General features: G+C 37.5%; 5 protein-coding genes across 5 annotated transcripts; 3 read left to right on the top strand and 2 right to left on the bottom strand.

The window, feature by feature from the left end:
• Positions 1 to 8728: 8728 nt before the first annotated feature.
• On the bottom strand, positions 8729 to 14375 carry LOC121970487 (polyadenylate-binding protein RBP45-like). The gene is made up of 7 exons (XM_042521246.1): positions 13790 to 14375; positions 12486 to 12963; positions 10539 to 10594; positions 10333 to 10463; positions 10141 to 10237; positions 9907 to 10059; positions 8729 to 8969 (listed from the first exon to the last, which is right to left on the bottom strand). Exons 1-7 carry the CDS (start codon positions 14168 to 14170, stop codon positions 8964 to 8966), a joined length of 1302 nt encoding a protein of 433 aa, XP_042377180.1. The 5' UTR covers positions 14171 to 14375; the 3' UTR covers positions 8729 to 8963.
• Positions 14376 to 14857: 482 nt separating this feature from the next.
• LOC121972602 lies at positions 14858 to 15343 on the top strand. The gene has a single exon (XM_042524255.1). It carries the CDS (start codon positions 14858 to 14860, stop codon positions 15341 to 15343), a length of 486 nt encoding a protein of 161 aa, XP_042380189.1.
• LOC121970486 (NDR1/HIN1-like protein 26) lies at positions 15161 to 23928 on the top strand. Its single transcript, XM_042521245.1, has 7 exons — positions 15161 to 15298; positions 18758 to 18851; positions 19003 to 19496; positions 20179 to 22294; positions 22379 to 22408; positions 22485 to 23139; positions 23225 to 23928. Exon 7 carries the CDS (start codon positions 23290 to 23292, stop codon positions 23926 to 23928), a length of 639 nt encoding a protein of 212 aa, XP_042377179.1. The 5' UTR covers positions 15161 to 15298; positions 18758 to 18851; positions 19003 to 19496; positions 20179 to 22294; positions 22379 to 22408; positions 22485 to 23139; positions 23225 to 23289.
• LOC121972601 lies at positions 18060 to 18398 on the bottom strand. The gene has a single exon (XM_042524254.1). The coding sequence runs from the start codon at positions 18396 to 18398 to the stop codon at positions 18060 to 18062; it is 339 nt and encodes a 112-aa protein (XP_042380188.1).
• On the top strand, positions 19365 to 20436 carry LOC121972600 (protein LHCP TRANSLOCATION DEFECT-like). Its single transcript, XM_042524253.1, has 2 exons — positions 19365 to 19496; positions 20179 to 20436. Exons 1-2 carry the CDS (start codon positions 19365 to 19367, stop codon positions 20434 to 20436), a joined length of 390 nt encoding a protein of 129 aa, XP_042380187.1.
• Positions 23929 to 24929: the final 1001 nt, after the last annotated feature.

Here is a 24929-nt window from a genome sequence, read left to right as displayed (position 1 = left end):
AACCAAAAATCCTAATGTCTCGCCACAGCCTGAAAGTCAATTACTGAATTGAATGTTTAATTGACTTACTGTAAAGCATTTAACTAATGCTTAATTTTTTTAAAAAAAATTATTTAAAGTTTTTATGAACTAGTGATCAAAATACAAATTTTTTGCTTTTACCAAAAATTTAACTTTTTGTGAAATTTTTTCTGTTCAACCCTTGCTATTTTTTCAAAGTTTTTTTTATAAAATCAAAGTTTTTGAAACTTAACTTTTCATATCTTTTTGTTTTCCCTTAAGACTTTTTAGACTTTCCAAGTAATATATTTAACGTACCCTAATTTTAATGTGATTAAAAGGGAGAGTGGTAAAGATTAAGTCTAGGAAGAGGGTAGTACAATAATAATTTTGAATTTTTATACTTGTAATTTTTTTTGCAAAAATTATAACTGTTATTTTGTTTATGGTTTACCTTAACTTAACTTGAGTTTACTCACATAAAAAAGGGAGAGATTGTAAGTACCCCAAGGTAGTTTTGATGTGATCAATCAAGTTAGATTAGGTTCTGTTGGTATTTAACCCCTATGTCTAAGTGTGCAAGAACTTAGGAGTACAGGAAGTCGAGCGAAAAACGCAACTAGCGAGAATGACGACATAAAAGAGAGCCGACGGACTTGGTGCATCTAAGGGACGAGGTCCTGCGGAACAGTACACAGGTGGATGAGAAAGAGCTGTGCGACGTTTCCCAAGGACGAGAAGTCGGAGTGTAAGATTGCTCAAGAAAGGCAGAAGTTAGGTTCGAGTGATCCCTATTCCTGAAGGCCGAGATCACCCAAGCGAGCAAAGCCGGAGTGGAAGACCCGGACCAATGTGAGCGGAGCTGGAGCAGAAGACTAAGACCAAGGCGAGCGGAAACGGAGTGGAAGACTGGGACCGAAAAATTAACAAAAGTTGATTTTTCGGTCCAAGGTGCCTTGAGTTGATCCGAGGCGCCTGGACCTGGTCCAAGCGCCCGGGCTCCGGGCGTCTGGAACCTTTCCAGGCACCCAGAGCATAAAATTATCTAGAACACGACGTGGCATGTTCCGTTGTGACAGAGATAAAAGTTTATCCCCTCCCAGACACTTGGAATCCTTCCAGGCGCTCCAACCAGGGCTATAAATATAGCCCTGGTCCCAATGGTTCAGAACAACACTTGTAAACACTTTTAGTTTGTTGTACTATTTGTTTGTAAGCCATCAACGCTGTAAGAGGCTTCTCTGCCTGAAGGAGACTATTTACTGAGCTTTCAACTTCCTTGGATTAACAACCTCCCCGGTTGTAACCAAGTAACTCCTTCGTGCCTCTATTCTTAGTTTGCTTCTTTTTCAGTCTTTTTTTTGTTTATACATGTGTTAATTTAACTAAACTGCAAAAGTTCAAGGAAGGTTCATTTAATTTTCCAGGGCTATTCACCCCCTTCTAGACGCCCGCCAAGGGTCCAACAGGTTTTGTGAAAATATCAGCTAAGTTTGAGTTGGACTCAAAATAGTTAAATACAATGTCACCCTTAGTTACATGATCCCTTACAAAATGATGTTTAACTTCTATGTGTCTAGTCCTGGAGTGGTGTATTGGATTCTTAGTTAGAATTATTGAACTTATGTTATCAATTGAAATTTTTATATTTTTGTATTCTAACTGGTAATTTTTTAAGGTATGCATCATCCACAGTAGTTGAGATGCACATTCTCCCAGGACTATATATTCTGCTTCAATAGTGGATAGAGCAGCACAGTGTTGTTTTCTGCTGGTCCAGCTTACTAGGCACTGACCTAGAAATTGGCAGCTTCAACTTGTACTTTTTTATCTAACTTACATCCAACATAATCTAAGTTAGAGTATCCAACTAAGTTAAATGTGTTAGTCATAGGGTACCAAAGTCCTACACTTAGGGTCCCCTTAATGTACCTTAGTATTCTTTTTTACATTGGCTAAATGTGATTCTTTGACACAAGATTAGTATCTGGCACACATACCTGCTATAAATAAAATATCAGATCGACTTGCAGTTAGGTATAGTAGACTTCTTATTGCACTTCCTTCTAAGTCAGAGTCAATTTTAACATTAGTTGTCATTGGAGTACTTATATTTTTAGAATTTTTCATTCCAAAATTTTTAATTAATTCCTTAGCATATTTAGTTTGAAAGATATGAATTCCTTCTTTTGTTTGTTTTATTTGTAAACCTAAGAAGAAATTGAGTTCTCCTACTAGACTCATTTCGAATTCATTTTCCATTAATTTGATAAACTCTTTTAAGAATTTTGTATTTGTTGAACCAAATATTATGTCATTTACGTAAATTTGAGTGATAAAAATATCATTTTCTAAGGTTTTAACAAATAGGGTTTGATCTATTTGACCTTGGTTAAATCCCTTAGATATTAGATATGTTGATAGTTGTTCATACCAAGCCCTAGGTGCTTGTTTTAGTCCATATAAAGCCTTCTTTAACCTAAGAACATGGTTTGGGTGGTCTAGGTCTTCAAATCCTGAGAGTTGATTTACATAAACCTCTTTTTTGATGAACTCATTCAGGAATATAGATTTTACATCTATTTGGTATAACTTAAATCCTTTATGTGTTGCATAGTCTAGCAACATCCTTATAGATTCAAGTCTGGCTATAGGTGTATAGGTTTCATCATAATCTAACCCTTCTACTTGGCTGAACTCCTCAGTTACTAGTCTAGCCTTATTTCTTACTATTTCACCTTTATTATCTAGTTTATTTCTGAATACCCACTTAGAGTCAATTATAGATTTATTTATGGGTTTAGGTACTAGCTCCCAGACTTGATTTCTCTCAAATTTAGCTAACTCCTCTTGCATTACGATTACCCAATCTGGGTCAGGTAGGGCTTCCTCTATTGTTTTGGATTCTATTTTAGAAATAAGAGCTATTTGGCTTTGATTTCTATAGGATGATCTAGTTTGTACTTCTAGGGTTGGGTCACCCAAAATTTGATTAGATGGGTGGTTGGATTTTATCCTAGATGGTCTTGTGTTAGGGTCAACACTTGGTTCTTCTGATTCACTAGGTTTAGGTCTACATTTATTATCTTTTCATCATCTATTTTTCTTATATTTTGATGATTACTTTCATTGATTAAATTAGGTAAGTTATTTTCTTCATTAAAAATGACATTAGTTGTTTCTTCAAATTTTGGATATTTTTGTTATAGACTCTTCTATAGGCTCTACTAGTTGTGGAGTACCCTAAAAATATGCCAGTTGTAGATTTTGATGTAAATTTACTTAAATAATCTTTAGTGTTTAATATGTGCACTTTAGATCCAAAGACTTTTAGATAATTTAGATTAGGTATTTTGTTATAGTATATTTCATAAGGGGTTTTATTGTAAAATTTATTAATCAATATCCCGTTTTGAATATAACATGTTGTATTTATTGCTTTAGCCTAAAATTGATTGCTTAGGTTATATTCATTTAACATGGTTCTAGCAACTTCTTGTAACGTTCTATTTTTTTCGTTCTATTAGTCCATTTTATTGGGGAGTTCTAGGGCATGAGAATTCTTGTTATATCCATTAATTTTACAAAATTAAATAAATTTATAATTTTCGAATTCACCTCCATGATCACTTCTAATTCTTTTAATTTTAATATTTTTTCATTTTCTATTAACTTGTATAAATTATTAAATATTTCAAAAGTTTCATCTTTGGTTTTTAGAAAATTTACCCAAGTAAATCTTGAGTAATCATCAATTATAACTAAGCAGTATTAGTTTCTGTTTAGTGACTTGGCTCTGTGTGAATCAAATAGATCTAAATGTAGGAGCTCAAGTATTGAGTTGGTTCGGTTTAGGTTTGTTGGTTTGTGAGTTGACTTAGTTTGCTTACGTTGTTGGCAAGTATTGCAAACTGAATTTTCTAAGTTTTTTAGTTAGGGTAAATCTCTAACTAGGTCATTTTGACTCATTTTTTAAATGAGTCTAGTGTGAGTGTAACCTAGTCTTCTCTTATTGTGTCAGAAGACAATTTAGTGAGGAGGTTGGTAGGTTAATTGTGTAAACATTATTTTTCCTAATTCCCTTAAGTGTAACTTCCAAGTATTCAACATTTCTAATTACGCACTCAGAGTTGGAAAAGGTAACTAGATAACCAGAGTCATACAGTTAACTTATGCTAAGTAAGTTAAAGTTAAATTTATCAACTAATAGGATTTTTTGTAATAAAATTGGAACTCAGTTCGATACCTGTTCCGATTACTTTAAGTTTTCCGTCGTTGTCGAACGCAACTGACCCTAAGTTCTTGAGTTTTAGCTTAGTGAACTTCAATCTGTCTCCAATCATATGTCTGGAGTATCCACTATCCAACATCCATTAGTTCAAACCATTATGTTCCTATACATAAAGTATTTGATTTGGATCCAATTTTGACGGATTAAAAGATAGTTTGATTGAATTCAGCTCCCTTAATTTTTCATCTCACACAATCTAGATTGTCAATCATGTTATACCTATGAGTAATTATGAGTTAATAATAATTTTTTAAAAGTTGATTTGATTTGAGTTTGGTTTAATTTAAGTTTAATTTTATTAGATTTAAGTAAATTTAATTTAGTTTGATTTTATTTAAGTTTAATTAAGTTTAATGTTATTAAGTTTAAGTAAGTTTAATTTAGTTTAATTTTAATTTAATTTTATTAGATTTAAGTAAGTTTAATTTAGTTTGATTTTATTTAATTTTAATTAAGTTTAATTTTATTAAGTTTAAGTAGGTTTAATTTAGTTTAATTTTATTTAAGTTTAATTTTAATAAGTTTATTAAGTTGTCAAGTAATCTAAATCTAGATCCATCTTACCCTTTTTTAGATTTTCAATTAGGGGGACATTATAGGTTTTTATGAGATGATTAATTTTATCTTTATTTTAGATTAAAATCTAGGGATTGTTTCACATTTGAGTTAAACTAAGGTTTAGCAGTTAGTTAATTAAATATCCATTTCAATAATTGACTTTTAGGCTGTGGCGAGGCAATATGCCTTCTTGGGTATTGGATCATCAACTACTTCTAGACAAAACCTTTTAACGAAATTGAATATTTAATTTCCTTTATAAAAATCCTAGGTCTAACTAGTCATGTGTGAACCAAGCCTAAGTCCTTATCTACCCTAATCTAAATATGAATAATAGAGAGCAGTAGAACATACATCAAACAAATTTATCTAACTGCACAACTACCATATCTTGCTCCACCTACACAACATCTTTCTCCATGTTAGTTTGTGGTGTTTTCTTTCCTTCTTCCTGAGTACATTGTAGCATAACCTTCTCGATAAATACCATATCTTTGTTGATCACCACCTTGGTTTCCTTAGGATCCCAAAAGTTGAAGCCTCTAACTCCTTTCGAATATCTCAGAAAAATGTACTACTTTGACTTTACATTTAGCTTTGATCTTTCCTCACTAAATACATGCATATAGGTTAGACATCTAAAAACTCAAACATGAGAGTAATCTATTAGATTTCCTATCTATACTTCTAATACTTTACTTTCTAGTTCTGTCCTTGGTGATATATTAATGAGATAACATGTAATGTTAACTGATTTTGCCCAAATATTCTTTGCTAGCCATGCATTCAGCCTGAGAGATCTTGCCTTCTCAATGATTGTTCTGTTCAACTTTTCAACCACCCCGTTTTGCTAAGGTGTCTTGTGAACCGAGACATGTCTCATTATCTCATGTTACTCACAAAATTCCTGAAACTTTGAATCTGTGTACTCAATCCCATTGTCCAATCTAAGACATTTGATCTTCCTTCCGGTCTAGTTCTCCGCTTCAATTTTCCCATAGTTTAAACTTTACAAAAGTTTCTGACTTGTGACACATAGACTATACCCAGACCTTTCATAAGTAATAATCAGTAAAACTCACAAAATATAAGTGCCCTCCACGTGTGCTACACTGGTTGGTTCTCAGAGATCCGTATGTACGTAGTCCAGAATTCCCTCCATCTTATTTGTTGCCGTTTGAATTGTATTTTGCTTTGTTACCTAAGAACATAGAATTTACAGAATTCAAGCTTATACGTCTTGACACCCTTCAACAGATCTCTCTTATAAAGTTCTAAAAGTCCACGTTCACTCATATGCCTTAACCACATATGCCACAAGACAATACTGTCTGATTGATTCCACCAAGGCAACTTCACTTACAACTGTAGTCCCTATCAACTTATAGATGTTCCCTACTAACTTTTATCCTTTTATTATTGTCAGAGCTCTTTTGCTGACTTTTATCACCCCACTCACTGATTTGTAACTTCAACCAATACCATCTAGTGTGCCTAGCGAGATCAAATTTTTCCCTAACTCTAGTATATATTTGACATCACATAGAGTTTTGATCACACCATCAAACATCTTGATTCTGACGTTCCCTATGACGATAACTCTACATGACGCATTGTTTCCCATCAACACTGAATCAGAATCTACTATCCTATAGGTGTCAAACCATTCCTTATTTTGAGTCATGTGATATAAACATACAGTGTCTAAAATCCATGTATCTGTCAGTTGCTCCGAATTTAACATAACTGATAGCATACCTCCATCACTGCTCTCTGAATTTTTTTCTTCAACTATGTTTGCAGACTTTGTCGAACTACCTTTGTTCTCTGCAATATGTTTCTTTATCTCTGAACAATCTTTCTTTATATGACCTTTGTTTTCACACTTGTAGCACGTGATCATCTTCTTCCTTCTCAACTTAGAACGAGCCTTGTTGTCGTTACCAGATCAATGTCGAGATTTGCTCCTACCATGTACTTGATTGCTATTTACCACAAGTCCTCTTTGAGAAACTTCATCGCTTGTTTTCTTCCTTTGGTGAAAATCTAACAACGCACCTATGATCTCCTCCAATTTGAGAGTTTTCTTACCCCACATCAAAGTAGTAACCAAATTCTCATATGTAGGAGGTAGAGAATTTAACAACATCAGCGTCTTATCTTCATCTTCAATCTTCACATCAACCTGTTTCAAATCGCTCACAATCTGGTTGAATACGTTGATGTGCTAGTTCAAATCGATTCTTTCTGTCATCTTTAGCTCCGCTTGTTTGTCAATGACTTTGACATATATCGGCTTTCCAGCTTTTGCAAAACTGTCACCGGTAACTCCTTGTTCATGACATGATACATCACATCATCTGTAAGACAAAATCTAATTGTTGTCACTGCCTTCGCTTGAAGTTTTTTCCAATTCGATCTCTCTATGCTTTCCGATTTCCTTTCTCCTAGCACCTTCACTTTGCCTTATTGCACCAATAAGTCCTAGACTTTTCTCTGCCATAATTCGAAATTCTCAGTTCTGTCAAATTTCACCATATCAAACTTCATAAAAGTCATCCTTGACATGTTAAAAAAATCCGCTAAAATCTTGCTCCGATACTAATTATTGAATAAGATGTGGGGACAACACCTCTCAACCTCTAACGCGGAAGAAGAGGAAGAGAGAAAGAGATCATGTAAAATAACGAGATAAAGATGCAAAAGAAAAAGCAAACAAGAAGAAGAAGAAGAAAAAAAAAAAGTTACCGTGTCTCAACTACACGCCTATTCCACAAAATCGGTCAAAATTTTATTAAAATTCTCTCTGTACAATTGAATCATATCTAATAATTTTCATCATTCAATAGGTTAAAAAATTCTCTCTATGCTTTCCGATTTCCTTTCTCCTAGCACCTTCACTTTGCCTTATTGCACCAACAAGTCCTTGACTTTTCTCTGCCATAATTCGAAATTCTCAGTTCTGTCAAACTTCACCATATCAAACTTCATAAAAGTCATCCTTGACATGTTAAAAAAATCCGCTAAAATTTTGCTCCGATACTAATTATTGAATAAGATGTGGGGGCAACACCTCTCAACCTCTAACGCGGAAGAAAAGGAAGAGAGAAAGAGACCATGCAAAATAACGAGATAAAGACGCAAAAGAAAAAGCAAACAAAAGGAAGAAGAAGATGAAGAAGAAAAAAAAAGAATTATCGTGTTTCAACTACACGCCTATTTCATAAAATCGGTCAAAATTTTATTAAAATTCTCTCTGTACAATTGAATCATATCCAATAATTTTCATCATTCAATAGGTTAAAAATAATTCTTATAAATAATGCCTACACCCAAATCTAAAAAAATTATAACATATTTCTGTTATAAAAACCATAACAAAACTCGAAAAAATATAACAAAATTCTATTATAAAAAATTCTATTAATAAAATTTTCTTTCATACAGCTTTCATATTTATCTTCATTTAAATATGAACCGCCCAATAATAATTTTATAATATCCTTCGTATTCACCTTCGTTCAAATATGATCACCCATATTAAAATCTTTGAAGCCAAACAACTCATCAGCCACGTGGCCATCGCATGAAATGTGCTGTCAGTTTATGTAAAAGACCGACTGAAAGAATCCTAAACTTGCTCATCAGTTTTCAAGAACATATATACTCGGTCCTTGCAAAACTAGTCCTGTTATATTAGCTAAAATTATATCAAATCTACAGTTAGTCCAGCAACAAAGCAAACTAAAACCATGAGTGCAAGTTGCAAAAAATAACCATCCCCCCTCCCACCCGTTAATTGAAGTTAAAAACCATAATCAATAATTAAACAAGAATGAAGAGATAAAATATACCATTAGTGGATCAAAAACAGACGAATGGCAGCAAGCAATTAAGTTTAGATAAGCATGTCAACAGTACATAAATAACAGTAGCACACAGAGGATAATCTCTGACAACACAATCTGTCAAAACTGGTCTAAACTGCCAGTACACTAAGTATGAGTCTCAGCAAAATACACACCGGGCAAACCGACAGAGGAATTGCCCAACACCCACATATCCCAGCGAAAGAGAAGTTGGATAGCTGATGTTTCCGTTTCAGATGATACACTCAAGCCTGCAAAATCAAGACAATGAATTAATATGTACACATGGAACATTGTAATTGTACAACCATGTCGAATCAATATGTAAATATAGACTTCTATGACACAATATTTGATATCAGCAAAGCATCCAGTACACTATGCAATGACTGTCCGTCCCCAAGGCATGTATTTTCCTTGTCTACACTATAAAATTCAAACTTGATAGCGACAAGGCAGAGAGCACCAGGTTCAGCCATGTTATTGTTTGCATGGTAGAACACGACCAGATATTTTTGCATCTACCAAGAAATTTATCTATTTTGGATTTAAGTTTTTATCAATTTGATATTCTACTATGAACTACTTGGACAATGCAATGCGGTACCTCTAGTTCCAGCATGCTGCAGTTAATTTCAAAAATAAGACGCTGTTAAGTATGCAAACTTTTAGCCAGTAGAAAATTGATGTGAACGCCAGAGATTACTGGATGAGACAAAAAACTTTAATATCCAATATGTAGAGCAAATTCTCCAAGATGCGTGTTATACAAAAAATGACTGCAATCAAGTATGTGACAAAACTGCAGTGGATCTTTTTATTTTTGTTTAAAGTCTGGAATAACAAATACAGAAAAAAAGAATACAAGAAAGAGAGATTCTTAATTGATCCTAAATCCAAGAAAATATACCTCGACACTTATGGACCTGAACACAATGAAAAGAGAATCGTACATTGGTATCAAAGAACAAATATCAAATTTAATATGACAGGAACCATAAAAATTCCATCAGTATGATCACCAATAATATCATGCATCTGAAACTTACTGACAGTGTCAGATCCATAATCATTGCCTATGTTATTGTCTAGGTCATTCATATTTATACTATTACATTGCAAGATATAATGGTTAGGATTCTAACTTATTCTTAACGAGATTGAGATAACATTATCAACAGCTTTTACCTGAGGTGGCGGCTGCTGCTGCTGAAAGTTTCCATATCCAGGATATCCTGTGTAAGCAAATGTATTAGGATCTTGAGCAGCATATCCATAGGCACTGTAGCCTTGGTTGTACCCATAATAGCTTCCATTCCATTGGCTGGAATCTTGTTGTGGCTGATAACCAATAAAATAGACAAATGAATGAATAAATGGTAAAATAAATCAGCAACTTTTTAGAACATAGCAGTGTTCAACCTGTTTATTTGTTGGACTACGACCCCAAGAGAGCCGAATGCTTTGACCACCTAACTGGATCCCATTAAGCATCCTCAAAGCTTCCTCAGCACTAGCTCTGATAAAAATCAATTTACAAATTACTATACAAGAAATAGCATGGTAATTTACATTGTTACCTACTTAATTTTCCAAGTCCAATGAGGAGCTCACCTATTAGCAAATTGAACAAAACCACAACGCTTGCCTGCAGGTATTTTAACATAGACTATTTCACCATATTGGCCAAATGTATGCCTCAAATGATCATCGGTGACATTTGGGTCCAACCCGCCAACAAATAACTACAAGCCAAATGACACATATGAGTATTCTAAGGCTTTACAGCTCATCATATGTAAAGCTGAGCAAATACCCACAGTGGTATTATTAGGATCATTCTCAGAGTCAGCACTCTGTGGAGTTTGGTAGGAAGCTGCAAATAAAAATAGAACTTTCTGAATAGAGCTAAATAATCTCATAAGACAATGATCATTATATTTTATCATTCATGATGTTTGTAGTCATAACCATGATCAGCATGGTTTCAAATTTCATTTCATGCCAATTGGCAAAAGCAAAAAATTTTATTCCACACACCTACTGGCACGCATAAAGGCATGACACTGATTGGTAATAGCTATATGCATCCAAGCTTGCATTATGATTAAATTTTACAAATTGCAAATGACAAATATAAGGAGATTTTTACCTTTAAAATAAAAAATTTTTTTGAAAAAATGGATTCATTTGTTTTACTTACTGAATGTGCAATTAATCTTCTATTTGTGGGTTTCCTTTTAATTGCTACGTCATACATTTCTAGCGATTGATATAGTATGATTTAAATAAATATTAATAGAGGCAAGATTCCTAATTACAGACACTTTTCTTAAGAAAATAAGAATAATTCTAGTCGACGCACTGAAATGGTTTAAATAGATCCACAGAAGATTTTATCTTCAACCATTTCTATGCTACAAAACACTGTATCACCAGTAGATTCATCCAACCATTATATATCCACCAAGTGTGTTACCATAAGCAAAAATCTCTCTCTCTCTCTCACACACACACACACACACACAGCAAAAACAGATTCTGACCTCAAAGATAGCAAACAGGATGACAAGAAGTGTATTGGTTACAATATTAAATAATTATTTAACATAAAGTTGAAACAAATCTACTGAAACAAAAATAATAATTTAGATAATGAAAATTCAAGCCGCCATGTTAAGCAACAGAGAAAGCATGTAAGAGGGTCTGCTGAACTAAAACAATCAGATTTTTTAACTGTAGATATTTTGTCAGATCAAAACAACTGCTATGAAGTGAAAGGAAATTAGTCAATAATAATTATAGACTTCAGTAGGAACATAAGATTGAAAATGATGCCAACAATGTAAACTGGAATCAAGTCATCTTCTCCAGACATTAGAGAGAGGTCATTTGGAGAAAACACAACTTGCATTAGGAGCAATAGCAAAGGCATGATAATGAAACATAAAACCAAAAAAAGACTAGAGTAATAACTTAACAAATGCTAGTAAAGACTTGAGGGATCACAATCAAGAAGGCCAAGAGTAACAAATTTAGGACCCTCAAAGAACAATAATGACAACCTAAAACATGTTAATCCTTTCAAAATAGAATTAAAAACCTCTGCAATATTCAATAGATGGTATAAAAACAAAGCTGGTAGATGCAAAGAATGAAGACCAAAAGAATAGGCTTGATCAGCATGATGATTATAGCAGTAATAAATTTGACTGATAGATGCCAAATGCATGAAACTGAGAGAATTAAAATACAGGGGCAAGTAGGTGACAGTGAGTTGATATAAAAAATAGCTTGCGATGATTAAATAGAAATAAAAACAAATTGTAGCAATAAAGCCACAAGAAAGGACTAGACACATTATGACAATATCAAAACACTGACCTAACTGGGGCCACCACTATAGTAGATATGCATCTCAGCTGAAGCCAATTCCATGTCCTATAACAAGGAAGTATGGAATCCTGCTTTGAGACAATACGAGTTTCTATAAGAGCACTTTGTTAAATAATATTTTTAATTAGCCCAATTTCACAAAGGATATGCTCTTGAAGAAAACTTGTAAAAAGAAAGCAATGGCCTTGACACCTAGGTTCAACTTGAAGTTAATACCAAAAATCAAAGGTTGTCTTATTTCACTATCTATCAAATACACATTTGATGTCAGCATTCAACCAATAAATCAAGAGGGATTTCAAATCCAGTAGCAGGATGAGGCTGCTAGGTAAATACAAAATTGAACTTCAGAAACTAATATGACCACATACCATTTGTAGAGAACTGCTGTTGGGTTACCAGACTCTTCTTATTGGCAGCTGGACCAATTCTCATGGCTCTGGTAGAGCAGTAAACACCATTCATCTCTGTCATGGCTCTTGCTTGTTCATTTGGATCACCAAATTTAACAAACCCATAACCCTTGGTGCGCCCAGTCAGTCTATCAGTAACAACTCGGGCACCCTTGACTGATTGGTATTGGTTCTTGAATGTCTCTTGCAGCATATAATCAGTGACATCTGCAGCCAAATCCCCAACAAAAATTGTATAATCTACACCATCACCATGTTTCTCACCTGCTCCACTTGATGCCCAATTCAGTTTGAAAACTTGTTCTGAGTTAGGCATCACTTGACCGTTGTACATCTGAATAACTCGATCTGCAGCAGCACGAGATACAAACTCAATGAAACCATAACCCTCAGACTGCCCTGTCTGCTTATTGCGGATTACTTTAACTGAAATAACCTGGAATGTTAGAAACATGGAATCAGAAAAGAAAACTAAATTAATACACACCATAATGTAGCATGCACCATTGCACCCATACCAAAACAAGTAAAACTGATACTTCAGTAATTTTTCATTAAATTTCAGAAACAATTATTGGCAAATTCATTTCTAAAAAAACTAAGATAGCTAACTAGTTACCACAATACTGTAAGAAGAAAGATCTGATTGCTACTCTATGCCCTATACAACATTCAGCTTGCCAAATTAGCCCATTCAATAAACAGCACTTGTATTCATCTTGGATATTATAGTTCAGGATTCCATGTTACTTCTAGTTGTGTGTTGTTCATTAAATATCAAAATCATTAGTCTCTGTGTCAAAAGTGACTACTTGGCAATATATGAATATTTTAAAAGCATTAGTTAACTGCACTACTTTGCAATTTACCTAATACAAAAGAGGGAATCAATCAAATTAGAGCATCATAAAAAGAAAGGATAACAACCCGATTGTGAAAAATAAAAATTATATTCAGTTAACTCGCTATTCATCAAAGAAATCTCAATTTTTCTACAATTGAAAATTTAATCAATCATAAGAAAATGTTAATCTCCGATGGAAAACTTAACCACGTCCATTATTAATGGTACTGCTTCATTGGCAACTAAAATCTGTGCTTGCGCAAGATACTTATTTCTAAAAGTAGTGACACAGACACAGTCATATTAATCTTGGCTATAAAGATTCTACCAGCACATAAGACCATTAGTCCAGAACAACACAATCAAATAAATTAAGAAAAAAGTTAGCATAGAAAAAGAAAGGAAATGAAACAGAGACCTCTCCAGTCTGAACAAAGCAAGTGTAGAGATAGTTCTCGTCCATCCAGTACTGCAATTCACCGATCCAAAGCGTCCGGATCTCATCAGCCGATGAAGGCTGGGGTGCCAATGCTTGGGCCGGGCCTGGACCTGACGCTGCTTGATACTGCATCTGGGGCGGTGGAACCGGTGCTGGGGCCTGGTACTGAGGCTGGGGGACTGGCGGAGGCACCTGGGAAGGCTGTTGGTTCCACATGGGCGGCGCCGGGCCAGCCTGGTAGTACTGCGCTTGAGGAGGCGGCGGCGGCATCATCATCCACTGCTGGGGAGGTTGCTGCTGCTCCATCGGAGGCGGTGCCATTGATTGGGGCTGAACCATTCCACCACCCGTCTGCATCATTGTCGAGCTAAGGAAACGATCAACGACCTCGAAGCCTCTCGTTTCAATCGGGCGACGATGGATACAAATCGATCACTAGATCACCAACGCGCTTTCGATTCTATAGACGAATAATTCTTTAACAAGATCCGGAGGTGATAAGATGGAGGGACGCGTCGGTAAGAACCCTAACCCTAGAAATGATGGGATAAGAGGCCGTGGAAAACCAGAAGCAGAGAAGATTTTATACTTCGAGAACAATCATAAAACAGGCGGCTTGTTCTTCTACTTGCATTTTCATACACGTTGTTTTACCCAAGCTATGATATCCTACGTGCTATAAATTTTCGCTAAAATATGAGGTACATTGTCGGGTAGAAATCAGATAAGCAATTTTTTTAGAGAGAAGAGGGGAAGATATTATTGGCAAGGAGGCCGCACGTTGACCCACCCATGCGCGCGTCCGCACATAGAATCGGTGTGCGGTGTGCTGCATCACAAGTGGGCTGGGCTGGGCTGGGCTGGGACGGGTATTGAGCTGGATCTCGTGATCTCTTGATTGCACAACAATATCGAACTCGTGGAGGAGGGAGAAGCCCATGTACCTCTACTCCTATAGAAGAAGAACCATAATCTCCTTGCCCCTCTCCTCGTTCCTCCCATTCCTTTTCTTCGACTATTCCTACAATTCCACATCCCTCCGCGCCCATGGAACTGTCGCCCTATCCACTACCGGGATCCGGTCCTTTGACTGCCACTCCTGCCCGCAGTCGTCGAGGGCGCTCAGTACTCCTTCCTGAGTTCCTGTATTCTCTTTCCTACTTCGGATCACTCCCGGAGAAGCCCCACATGAGCATGACCCGCATACTCAAGAGGAAGCCCTTTCACCGTCCCGACATATCGGCGCCACTGAAAGAGTTCCTCGAAGGTCAGGAGAGGGATGCGGGTTTAATTGTGGACGTGGGGGCCAATGTGGCGATGGCGACCTTCACGGCGTCCGCGATGGGGTTCAGGGTGGTCGCAATCGAGCCGGTATTTGAGAACCAACAGAGGATCTGCGACGGCGTGTTCTTGAATCGGGCAGGGGATCGCGTGACTGTGTATGCTGTGGCCGCGTCTGATCGGATCGGTAACATTACTTTCGACAAGGTATCATCTTTTCACGAATTCTTGGGCATTCATGTTCATTATTAGTGATTTCCTTTGCATATATTGCCCTTGGGGAAAGCTCAGCTCATATGGCTTTCGATCGTATTAGTCCTTTTCTCAGGCCACTTAAGAAGAAACATCAAGGACTTTATAATATATCCAAATTAGATTCATACAAGATAATATTCATATTACCAGATGAGGATGCATGCAGACTACATTGTCGACTCTATCTTTTTTATTGGAATGCTTGTGCTGAGTTGTGTTGGATGAAATACACATAAACCCTACAACTTTTACATGGGTGCTATGTAGAGCCGTGTATCAGAAACCATAAAAGTGCATAAACTTACAATCGGTGTTTTAAAAATCAGCCTAGGCGGCCTTGGTATGTAGGTGGGATTAAGTTGTCCTAGTGCCAACTAATAGATCGAATCATGATCATCTAGGCGTTGTAGAAATAGCATAGGTTTTCATGTTTTTTTTAGTTTGAGATTTTAAATTTAAAGTCCAATTAAAATAAAATAAAATGTAACCCTTCTTTTTATGTGTTGGGCTTAAATTTTATAAGTCCTAAATTTGTCTAATAAGAAAATTGATTTGTTAACTTGTCCAAGTAACTATCACCAAATTTCATCTTCATTGTATTGAATAACCAGAGTTGGCGAAATAAGAGTCAATGAAGAAGTCCATATGTTGAAGAAACCAAAGAGTTAAAATGTTGGAGAATTCAATTTGAAGAAAAATTTATTGTCTGATCTTTTCTCAACTGAACGACTTGGAAGAGATTGAATTAAAGGTTGGCTCAAGCCTCATTCTTTGGAAACATTATTTTATCATACACTTGTAATATTTATTGAAGTTAAAAGGTAATTTGTTTTAATTTTGATAATTACAAATTGAAAAATAATTTATTTTAATTTTGATACTTGCAAATTGAAATTGAAAAAAAATAATCCGGTGCACGAAGCTCCCGCTATGTGGGTATGCGATCTCGGGGAATGATCTATTATATGCAGTCTTACCTTACATTTTGCAAGAGGTTTCCAGGATTCGAACTCATGATCTTTTGGTCATAAAGTAACAACTTTACCATTGCACTAACACTCCCTTTCACAAATTGAAAAATAATTTATTTTAATTTTGATTTTTCCTCACTCGATTTTTACGTGACTCTGCCATTTCTGTTTTTTTTCTTAATGAAAAGAAAATATGTTCTTGTTTTGTTATTTCTTTAGCCGATAATATTCCTACGACAAAAATAAATTTCAAACCGATTTATGAATTTAATTGAAGTTGGAGCTGCAGTCTTTTACTTGTTAAATATCGAAGGTTCAATAAAATTGTGAGAAAAATGATGGATAAGATGAATCGATTAAATCACATAACTTTCAAAGTTGCTGATTTTATTCTTAAATCTTTTTTTGGGTTATTACAATTAACTAATGATTAATTATGTAATTTATGTTGATACCGTAGAATCTGTTTAACAGGACTTAGTCCTCGCTCAGGCGCCCTAGGCACTAGGTGCTAGTGTAGCGCCCAACTAACCTCTAACAAATTTTAGAACCTTACTTACTTTATAAAAAAGGTTAATTTTTCTTTGATCACATTAATAGTCCTTATATTTTGTTCATATGGTGGCAAAAGACAACTACACTCGTCCCCCAGTACCCCCGTCAATTCGTCTCAGGGTCAATACGGATGAGGTAAATCACGGATGACTATTAGCCTTTAAAATAATAACTGATGTATGAGGGAGACATTTACCTCGGTTATGCCAAGATTTGAACTTAAACTTTATGGTAGCAGTACCTCATGTGCTAACTACTAGATCGTCCCAAAAGAACTTATATTTTGTTCATATGATTATCTATCCAGGATGTTCTTTAATGATCTTACAATTGAAGTTTATTTTACTTGATTCAACGTGCTAAAAGGAAGTGATGATTCTAATGATCTGACTACTGATCCTTGTAACTGTTCAAACAACTTCTTTTGACCTATGAGTAGGAACAACTTAAGGAACTTGTCAACATAGCGCTAATTCATTTTTTAAGATCAGAGAAAAAACAGAGCTTTGCACTTTTTTTTTTAAGTTAGCATTATATATCCAATTTATGTCGAAAAAGATCGATCCAATCGATCAGAAATATTTCATCGATCAGTCAGATAAATTAAAAAATATTTACAGCAGACGGTCATTGACCCAATATTTTTAACTCAATCATCCATTAAAAAAAATTATCTGGTTAATTCATCAATTTGACTCAATTATTAGATGTTGAAAAATTGGGAAGGCGTGTTGCACCATTGCCCAGATATATTTTATTCTTTGTTTTTAATTTTATATCATCTACTTCCATCAGACCCTTTCTTTACTCATAAATACTGAATAGCTTGTTTATTAACATTACCACTGCAAACTGTAACTCTTGAAAAAACTGTCTCCTTCCAGCTGCTTCTTCTACACATTATACAAATATAATATTTTGGATCTAGTTATGGCCTAAGTTTCCATCAATGCCTTAATTTTTTTTTTTTTCAGAAGAATCTAGTGAAAGAAACAAAACTTTATTTTTGTCCGCCCTGGTGACGATCCTAGTAGAACATTACAGAGAACAAATCAGACAAACGAATATGACGTCGCTGTGACACACTCTCGTAGAGAATTAAAGTTCTAGTATCTAAGTAGATCTCAATTGCTTCAATCCTCCAATGGAACAGCAAGTTCGAGAATTCAACTAGTTCTCCAGCAGCTTCATCCCACAGTTCGCAAGTTCCTGTAGCTGATTCCTGTAACTTTCTCACTTTGGCTGGTGTCGATGGCATCCACCGCGGAGCATATGCTCGGAAGGAACCCTCTGCTAGCTGGTGACTTCTTTTTCTTTTTCCTCCTTTTCACTTCTCTACTCGAGCCTGACTTTTGCTTAGATCCTCCACTTGTGGAGGCTACTTGTGTGCTCACCTGGTCCAGTTTCTGGCTGGAGGGTTCATGGTGGCCTGGATTTAGCATTTCAAAGTACGCAATCTCCTTGGACACCAGAGCTCCAATCGTTCCCCTGGCGCCAATCTCCACCGGCGACGGCGCAGCTGCCATTGCTCAAAGGTGAAGCAGGGGCTATGGTTTTATGGAATGATGGAGTGAACGGTGGAGTAGCTGAGGAACAAGTGATTTGGTTTGAGGCTCGGAGAGCAGAGGGTGCTTGCCTGTCACATAATGCCGGTTTCGTGAAGGAGATTGGTGTCACCTTGTCTTTATCTATATCTTGCTGTTTGTCTAGCAGCTACGTTTGATGCTGAAACAGAGGCACTGATTTATTTCACTCCTGAATGCATTATTTCCTGCCTTTTTTGAACTTTTAACTGTGATTTAACTTAATTTAGTGAACTTATCAGAGCTTGATGTGAAGCTAAACAATCTTTATTTTAAGTCAAGCGGTGTGTTTCATATGACAGGAAGGAAAGGACCACCATGAAATGGATGAGAACGTGATGACTTGGTCCACCTGCTGCTGACTAAATGCCTCCAAACAGTAGCGATCGCCGTCAGGTAATGTCCTGTATACTGTGCTTTCGCATTTGATGGTTCTCTTTTCTGGTTTTTGCAAGAAAAAACGAAAATGTTATTCTTCTTTTGCGTTGAGAAATTTAGGAATTACTGCTGTTACAATTTCTTGTTTACTGGGGTGTATTTTGAGCAGCTGAACGCGATCGTAACAAGAAACAAAGTGGGGCCGCAGGAATCAAAGTGCGAGACGAAAATGGGTTGCGTAGCAATGCGTGACGTTTAAATGTAGATACTGCTATTTGGGTTGGATAATGCAAGGAAAACCAATAAAAATCCCACCTTTCGTCTTCCTCTTCTCTTCTGAGTTCCGCCCGCGGTGAGGGCGAGAGAGTGAACGACATGGCCTCTATTCCCTGTACCGTACAATACCAAATTCCACTTCGTACTACTACTACTACTACTACTTCTCCTTCGTCTTCGGTGAGTCTGAGCTCTTCATTTCTTGCGTTCACGAGGCGACTGGGATGGTTGAGCGACTCCAGGTTGAGGTCCAAGATGGGGCCTGAGACGAACGGGTATAGAACTACGTGCTGGTTTAAATTTGGTAACCGTGGAGTTGACTCTGAAGGAGCTGGCATATATGGGAGTCAGAAGCGGGATGATTTCGATAGGGACGATGTAGAACAGGTGATCCTTTTCTCCTAGTTACGGCAATATTTCTTGTATTTTTTTGATTCATTGTTTGGTAAATCCATGGGTTTGTAACGCACTCTTGGGCTTAGATTTCGTACGATGAGAATTTCATGGTTCTTCGTTTGATGAGAGGGCACAAAAATTGATCTGCCGAAAATGGTAATGGGGATAACAACTCTAAAACTACTTCCGGAAACGATAACTGACAGAGGCTTTGCGGATGAATTCTTAATCCTCTAGGACATATACGCTCTTGTAAGATGAGAAGTTGAATAAGTGACTTGACAGGAGGAAATTGTGGAACTTAAGTGTGAACATTAATAAAGGAAAAGAAGTAAATTTTTATTTGTTACAACATAATATAGGAGGAATAAGTGCATTTAAACCTTTAAAGTTTTGAGGTTCATGTTTCTGAATAAAGTTTTGAATCGATGTGGAGTGTCTAATAATACCTAGATGATGAATTCTAGACAATATCTATTATTATTGTTATCTTGTAGAGTTGTAGGTTCTTGCAATTAATTTTCCTTCGCATCCTTTTTGAATATCATCCCTGTAGTACTACTAGTGGAAGAAACAGAGGCTACAATTGTAAAGCTTGAACTGCTTATTAACACGAAATCAATCTGTGATATTTGTTGGAGAGAAGACCTAATGTATAGCCTACTCTTTGCAGTATTTCAATTATATGGGAATGCTTGCTGTTGAAGGTTCATATGATAAAATGGAGGAACTTCTAAGCCAAAACATTCATCCTGTGGATATCTTGTTGATGTTAGCTGCTTCTGAAGGTGATAAACCTAAAATTGAGGAACTAATTAGAGCAGGTGCTAACTATAATATCAGAGATGGAGATGGAAGGACAGCTTTGGATAGAGCAGCTAGCGATGAGATCAAGGAATTTATCTTAGGCTTCTCGGTTCAGAAAGCATGATCTATATAACTTATTCAAGCACAATGAGATTCTTTTGAAATTTTCTTTGGTCTCTGGATTAAATCCTTGTAGAACTTAATGAAACCGTACCTTTTGCAAACAATAACTACTCCTTGTCAGTTATGCTCAGTATCATGTTTAAGCAGCACCAAAAAGGTAAAAAAAAATGCAGTTGAATTGGTTCTTGAGTCCAAATGTGTGGATTCATTTTAAAAGCTCGCATTATTATATCCTCTTTATTTGCATTGTATTTGGTTTTTGTCACTGTGGAACTCAAACAGCAGAAGGTAAATGTGGTTAAATCGGACCTTGAGTTCAAATGTGTGGATTCATTTTACAAGTTTTGCAAAATTATATCCTCTCTATCTGCTTTGTATCTGGTTTGAGTCTATATAGAACTTAATGTAACTGTACCTTTTGCAAGTTGCAATCAACCTCTAGTCCCATGCAGTTATGTTCAATATGCAGCAGCAAAAGGTGAAAAGATGTGGTTAAATTGGTTATTCAGTCAAAATGTGTGGATTCATTTTACAAGTCTTGCAAAATTATATCCTCTTTATTTAACTACTGCTTCATCAACCAATTGATTGGGTGACCTAAAGTGCAACAGTTTAGTTACTCTTATGGTTACATCATTGCTGCTATATTTGTTGCCCTTGCCATGCCTTACGAGAAAGCCAAGCAGACCATCCTGTGTTCAAGTCAAGATGAGAACCTCTCTCTCTCTCTCTTTTTTAGAGAAAAACCTGATCCAGTCTTCAGCAGATAAGGAATAAACAGTGATGTGGTTGCCAACTTGTCATGGTCGCAAGCTATCTAATTCTAGGTTGCCATGAATGCAGTCCCTGCCCTCATTCCTCTATAGCAGGGCAAGAGGCTTGTCTCGGTTCAATGAGCAACAGTCTAGAGGCAGAGTTTGGGAACATGTCTCGCTTCAATTATTGCATGGCACTGTCAGAACTGCATGGACAGCTCCCCATTCTATTAACAGGGACCTCAATCTTCAACACCTACAAATCCCCTTCTCTTTAGGCTGCTGAAAATTCATATATGATGATAATACTGAAGCCCCCCTTTGTCATGTTCAGTCTGTAAAATGAGGCGCATAGTTCTTCTTCCAACACATGAAGCATGTGAAGTTCAACCAGAAAGTTTCCTGTTTGCATAAATGCTGAACATCGGAGTGAGGGAGTAGCTGGATCAAGTGTCAAGCAGGAGGTTGAAAATTGAAATTGCCAAAAGCAGATGTCTTTTTCAGAATAAATTGGGTGGAGTAGTAGGGCCTTGGCCTTTGATGAACATTCAAAACTGTGTCCACAGGTTCACGAGCATTTGTTGTGATAAAATAGCAGCCCCATGTGGGCAGAGCCACCTCCATGCCGATATTATGGAGCATGAATGGCCATTCAAGGCTAGTACTAGGGAGGTCTGGAAATGAAAAAAATTGGAACAAAGAAAAGTTGATATTTCACAATCAAGTTTTAACTATCTGTAATGTTTCTGGTTATCATATCAAGTTTTCTCTCTGTCTTCTTTGTTGATATGTATATATAATTAGACTCCTCGGGGCTGTTCCACCATCTCAAAAGACATGGAGGAATCGATCGACTCATCTCTGAGCAGCTCACGCTGTTGCTCAGAGGAGAGTGGATGGACCATGTACTTGGAGGACTTCATGGCAGCAGAGGAGAAATCACAGGTGGCGAGTTGCTCTTCCACCATTTGGGATGCTGCTTCAGCTTCAACAAGAGCAGTTGATGTAGCAGTGTCAACAGAGTGCAGAAAACTGAGACTGACGTGGGAGAAGGACGATGATTCTTTGCAAGATACTGCCTCCTCATCGTTCAACAGTTCCAAGGTTACAGTAGACCTTTCTTTATGAATCTATTCAGTTCTAATCCCATCTATTAAGGATTATGTGCTCTTTTTCATCCTCAAACAGGCTGCTGAAATCGATCACACAACAACCAAGGTATTATTTTTCAGTTGTTTAGTCAATTCGTATGTTCGCTTTGCTAAATTTTGGTTTGAATAAATTTGCATTTCAGGTTATGAATGATCAAGAACTGAAAGAAGTTGAAGATGGATTCAATTTTATTGACGGAACAGATGGACCCAAGAATGCTTGTTTAGTTCCATGTCAGTACATTACCTCTAGGAGGACAGACCATTGATTTGGATAATCAACAGACATGGGAACTCTTGTATCGATTCTATCAAAATTGTGCATAAAACTGTGAACTGGTAATAAATCGGTCAGTATAAAACCGATGGAAATTGTAAAAATGGGTTAAATAATAGACTATATTGTTGCAAACTCGATCTCAGTTATTGGCTCGCATAATGATCAGCAACTACACAACCTCAAAATGCAAATGATAAAGCTCCAGCCACAGCGCCCAACGTGCTCGTTACTCCGACTACTCTGGAAGCCGCCTTATTTGGCTGCTGCGGCGGTTGCACGGAAGTCTCCTCCGACACCGCGGTGGAGAGGCCGGAAGAGGAGCAGATGCCAAGCTTGAATTATTTCTCTGCCTGTTCGCCATGAGGAAGAGTTTGGCATTGTTGAATTTTTGGTGCAGAATTGAAGAAAGAGGAGGTTTCAATTGAGTGGAGATGATGAGCAGAATTATTCTAGCTTTCGACGATCTTGCATTACACGTTTGACCGCTACATGTTGCCTGGGTTCTTTGCAACTTTTTTGTATGATCATGATATTTATTAGAATAAACTAATATAAATTCTTTTAACGACACAGTTTCTCAAGTATATTCCTTTCTTCGATCAGTTTTGTTAAAGTTGAGGAGCAAATGGTCGAGCGTTGATCTCTATAAGACGAAGAACACGGAACGAATGCGTGAAGCATGCAAGGCAGTCATGCCTAGTGACCGAGCCCGGTTCAGCTCGCGCCGTACTCTCGAGAGCCTCACGAGCCGGTTCGCTAAGTGCCTCTGCTCCGTCCTCCTCTCTCTCCTCCTCGTCGCCGGCGTCATCCTCTTCGTTCTCTGGCTCAGCCTGCGGCCGCACCGTCCCCGGTTTCACCTCGCCGACTTCGCGGCCCCCGGCATCGTTGACCCGGCCAGCTTAGCTGACTCCGCCTTCTCGTTCAACGTCACGGACCGGAACCCGAACCAGAAGATCGGGGTGTACTATGACGCCATGGACGGTTCGGTCTACTACCGAGGACGGCTAGTGGCGTCCGGGCCGGTGATGTTCCCGTTCTACCAGCCGTCGAAGAACACGACGGCGATCGCGGGGCAGGTGGCCGGTGTGAGGATGCCGAAGGGGAGCGCGGTGGCGGCTCAATTGGCGGCGGATGCGGCGGCGGGGCGGGTGGAGCTACGGTTGGAGCTGAGCTCGATCGTGCGTTTCAAGGTGAGGGTGTGGGACACGCGGCAGCATCATTTGCACGTGGAGTGCCGTGTGGTGGTGGGGTCAGACGGAAGGATTTTGCCCGAGTCGAGGGGCATTAGGTGCCCCATTTATTTCTGAGCTTGGATTTGTTTTCTCTGTCACTAATTAATTTTCTAATTTAATCATTGACAGCATCATGTTTGATTGTGAGAAACATTACAAAGTATGCGTAAATTTTAGATTTACAATATTTTATGATTCAACATTGTGCATTTGCTGTCTCTGAGATTTGGTGGGGGTGGCAAGATACGTGGTATATATTTTTTAAGTCATTAGGGTTGATGTGGCAATAAAGAAGGGCTCCGTTCGACACAGGTCAACTTTTAATATGAAAGTTAAAATTAAGATGATCAATATTAAGATGTCAAAAAGTCCACCTATAATATCCGAGAGGAGGTCTATTACAATGGCCGGTCGGGACAATCAATGTCCGATCGGCAAGCGACTACAACGGTCGGTCAGGGCAATCAATGTCCGATCGATAAGAAACTACAACGGCTGGTCGGGTCGATCAATGTTAGAGCGGGCCAACAGTTCAGCTCGGGCTAATACGGTAAGACGGTCAAACGCTCAATGTGGAGCGACAGGACGCTGAGGAGACTGAAGAGCTTGCCCAAGTGGGATGGACAAGCTACTACACTCAATCACCGCAATGAAGAGCACCTGAGCCCGACGAAGCGGAGGAGTCCCAGCCGAGCGGCTGCCCACTAGGCCAAGCAACGGGACCATTGTTATCTCTCTGAAGTCGACAGAGCGAAGGAGTCCCGGCCGAGAGGCTACCCCGCTCGGTCAAGCAGCGGGACCATTGTTATATCTCTTGATATCCTTTTAGGAGATAGTACCGCTGACACGAGGCATGGTCAATAGGCGAATCATACGGCAGAAGCTTCTACTATCTTGTCAGGGATATGCATGCCCTATTAAGGTATGGTGTCAGAGACACTTTCTTAACAGGTCCTTTCATAGGACACATTGGAGAACGAGTCCACGCTGTTACGTTCCGCAAGTATACGGAAATGTCGCAAGTAATATAAAAGATTATCGTATCCACAGGGACTGGAATAAGCACTAGAAATGTT

Source organism: Zingiber officinale, chromosome 4A (genome assembly GCF_018446385.1).
Source record: "Zingiber officinale cultivar Zhangliang chromosome 4A, Zo_v1.1, whole genome shotgun sequence".
Classification (NCBI taxonomy): domain Eukaryota; kingdom Viridiplantae; phylum Streptophyta; class Magnoliopsida; order Zingiberales; family Zingiberaceae; genus Zingiber; species Zingiber officinale.
Note: the sequence above shows the minus strand (reverse complement) of the source record. Positions and strands in the feature narration are given on the sequence as shown.

Coding starts and splice junctions, on each gene's coding strand:
- LOC121972602 (XM_042524255.1), top strand. CDS start 14,858: ATGGAACTGTCGCCCTATCCACTACCGGGATCCGGTCCTTTGACTGCC.
- LOC121972600 (XM_042524253.1), top strand. CDS start 19,365: ATGGGGCCTGAGACGAACGGGTATAGAACTACGTGCTGGTTTAAATTT. Junction 19,497..20,178: donor ATAGGGACGATGTAGAACAG/GTGATCCTTTTC, acceptor TACTCTTTGCAG/TATTTCAATTATATGGGAAT.
- LOC121970486 (XM_042521245.1), top strand. CDS start 23,290: ATGCGTGAAGCATGCAAGGCAGTCATGCCTAGTGACCGAGCCCGGTTC.
- LOC121972601 (XM_042524254.1), bottom strand. CDS start 18,398: ATGGCAGCTGCGCCGTCGCCGGTGGAGATTGGCGCCAGGGGAACGATT.
- LOC121970487 (XM_042521246.1), bottom strand. CDS start 14,170: ATGATGCAGACGGGTGGTGGAATGGTTCAGCCCCAATCAATGGCACCG. Junction 10,464..10,538: donor ATGATCCTAATAATACCACT/GTGGGTATTTGC, acceptor TTTGGCTTGTAG/TTATTTGTTGGCGGGTTGGA. Junction 10,238..10,332: donor TTTGTTCAATTTGCTAATAG/GTGAGCTCCTCA, acceptor GATTTTTATCAG/AGCTAGTGCTGAGGAAGCTT.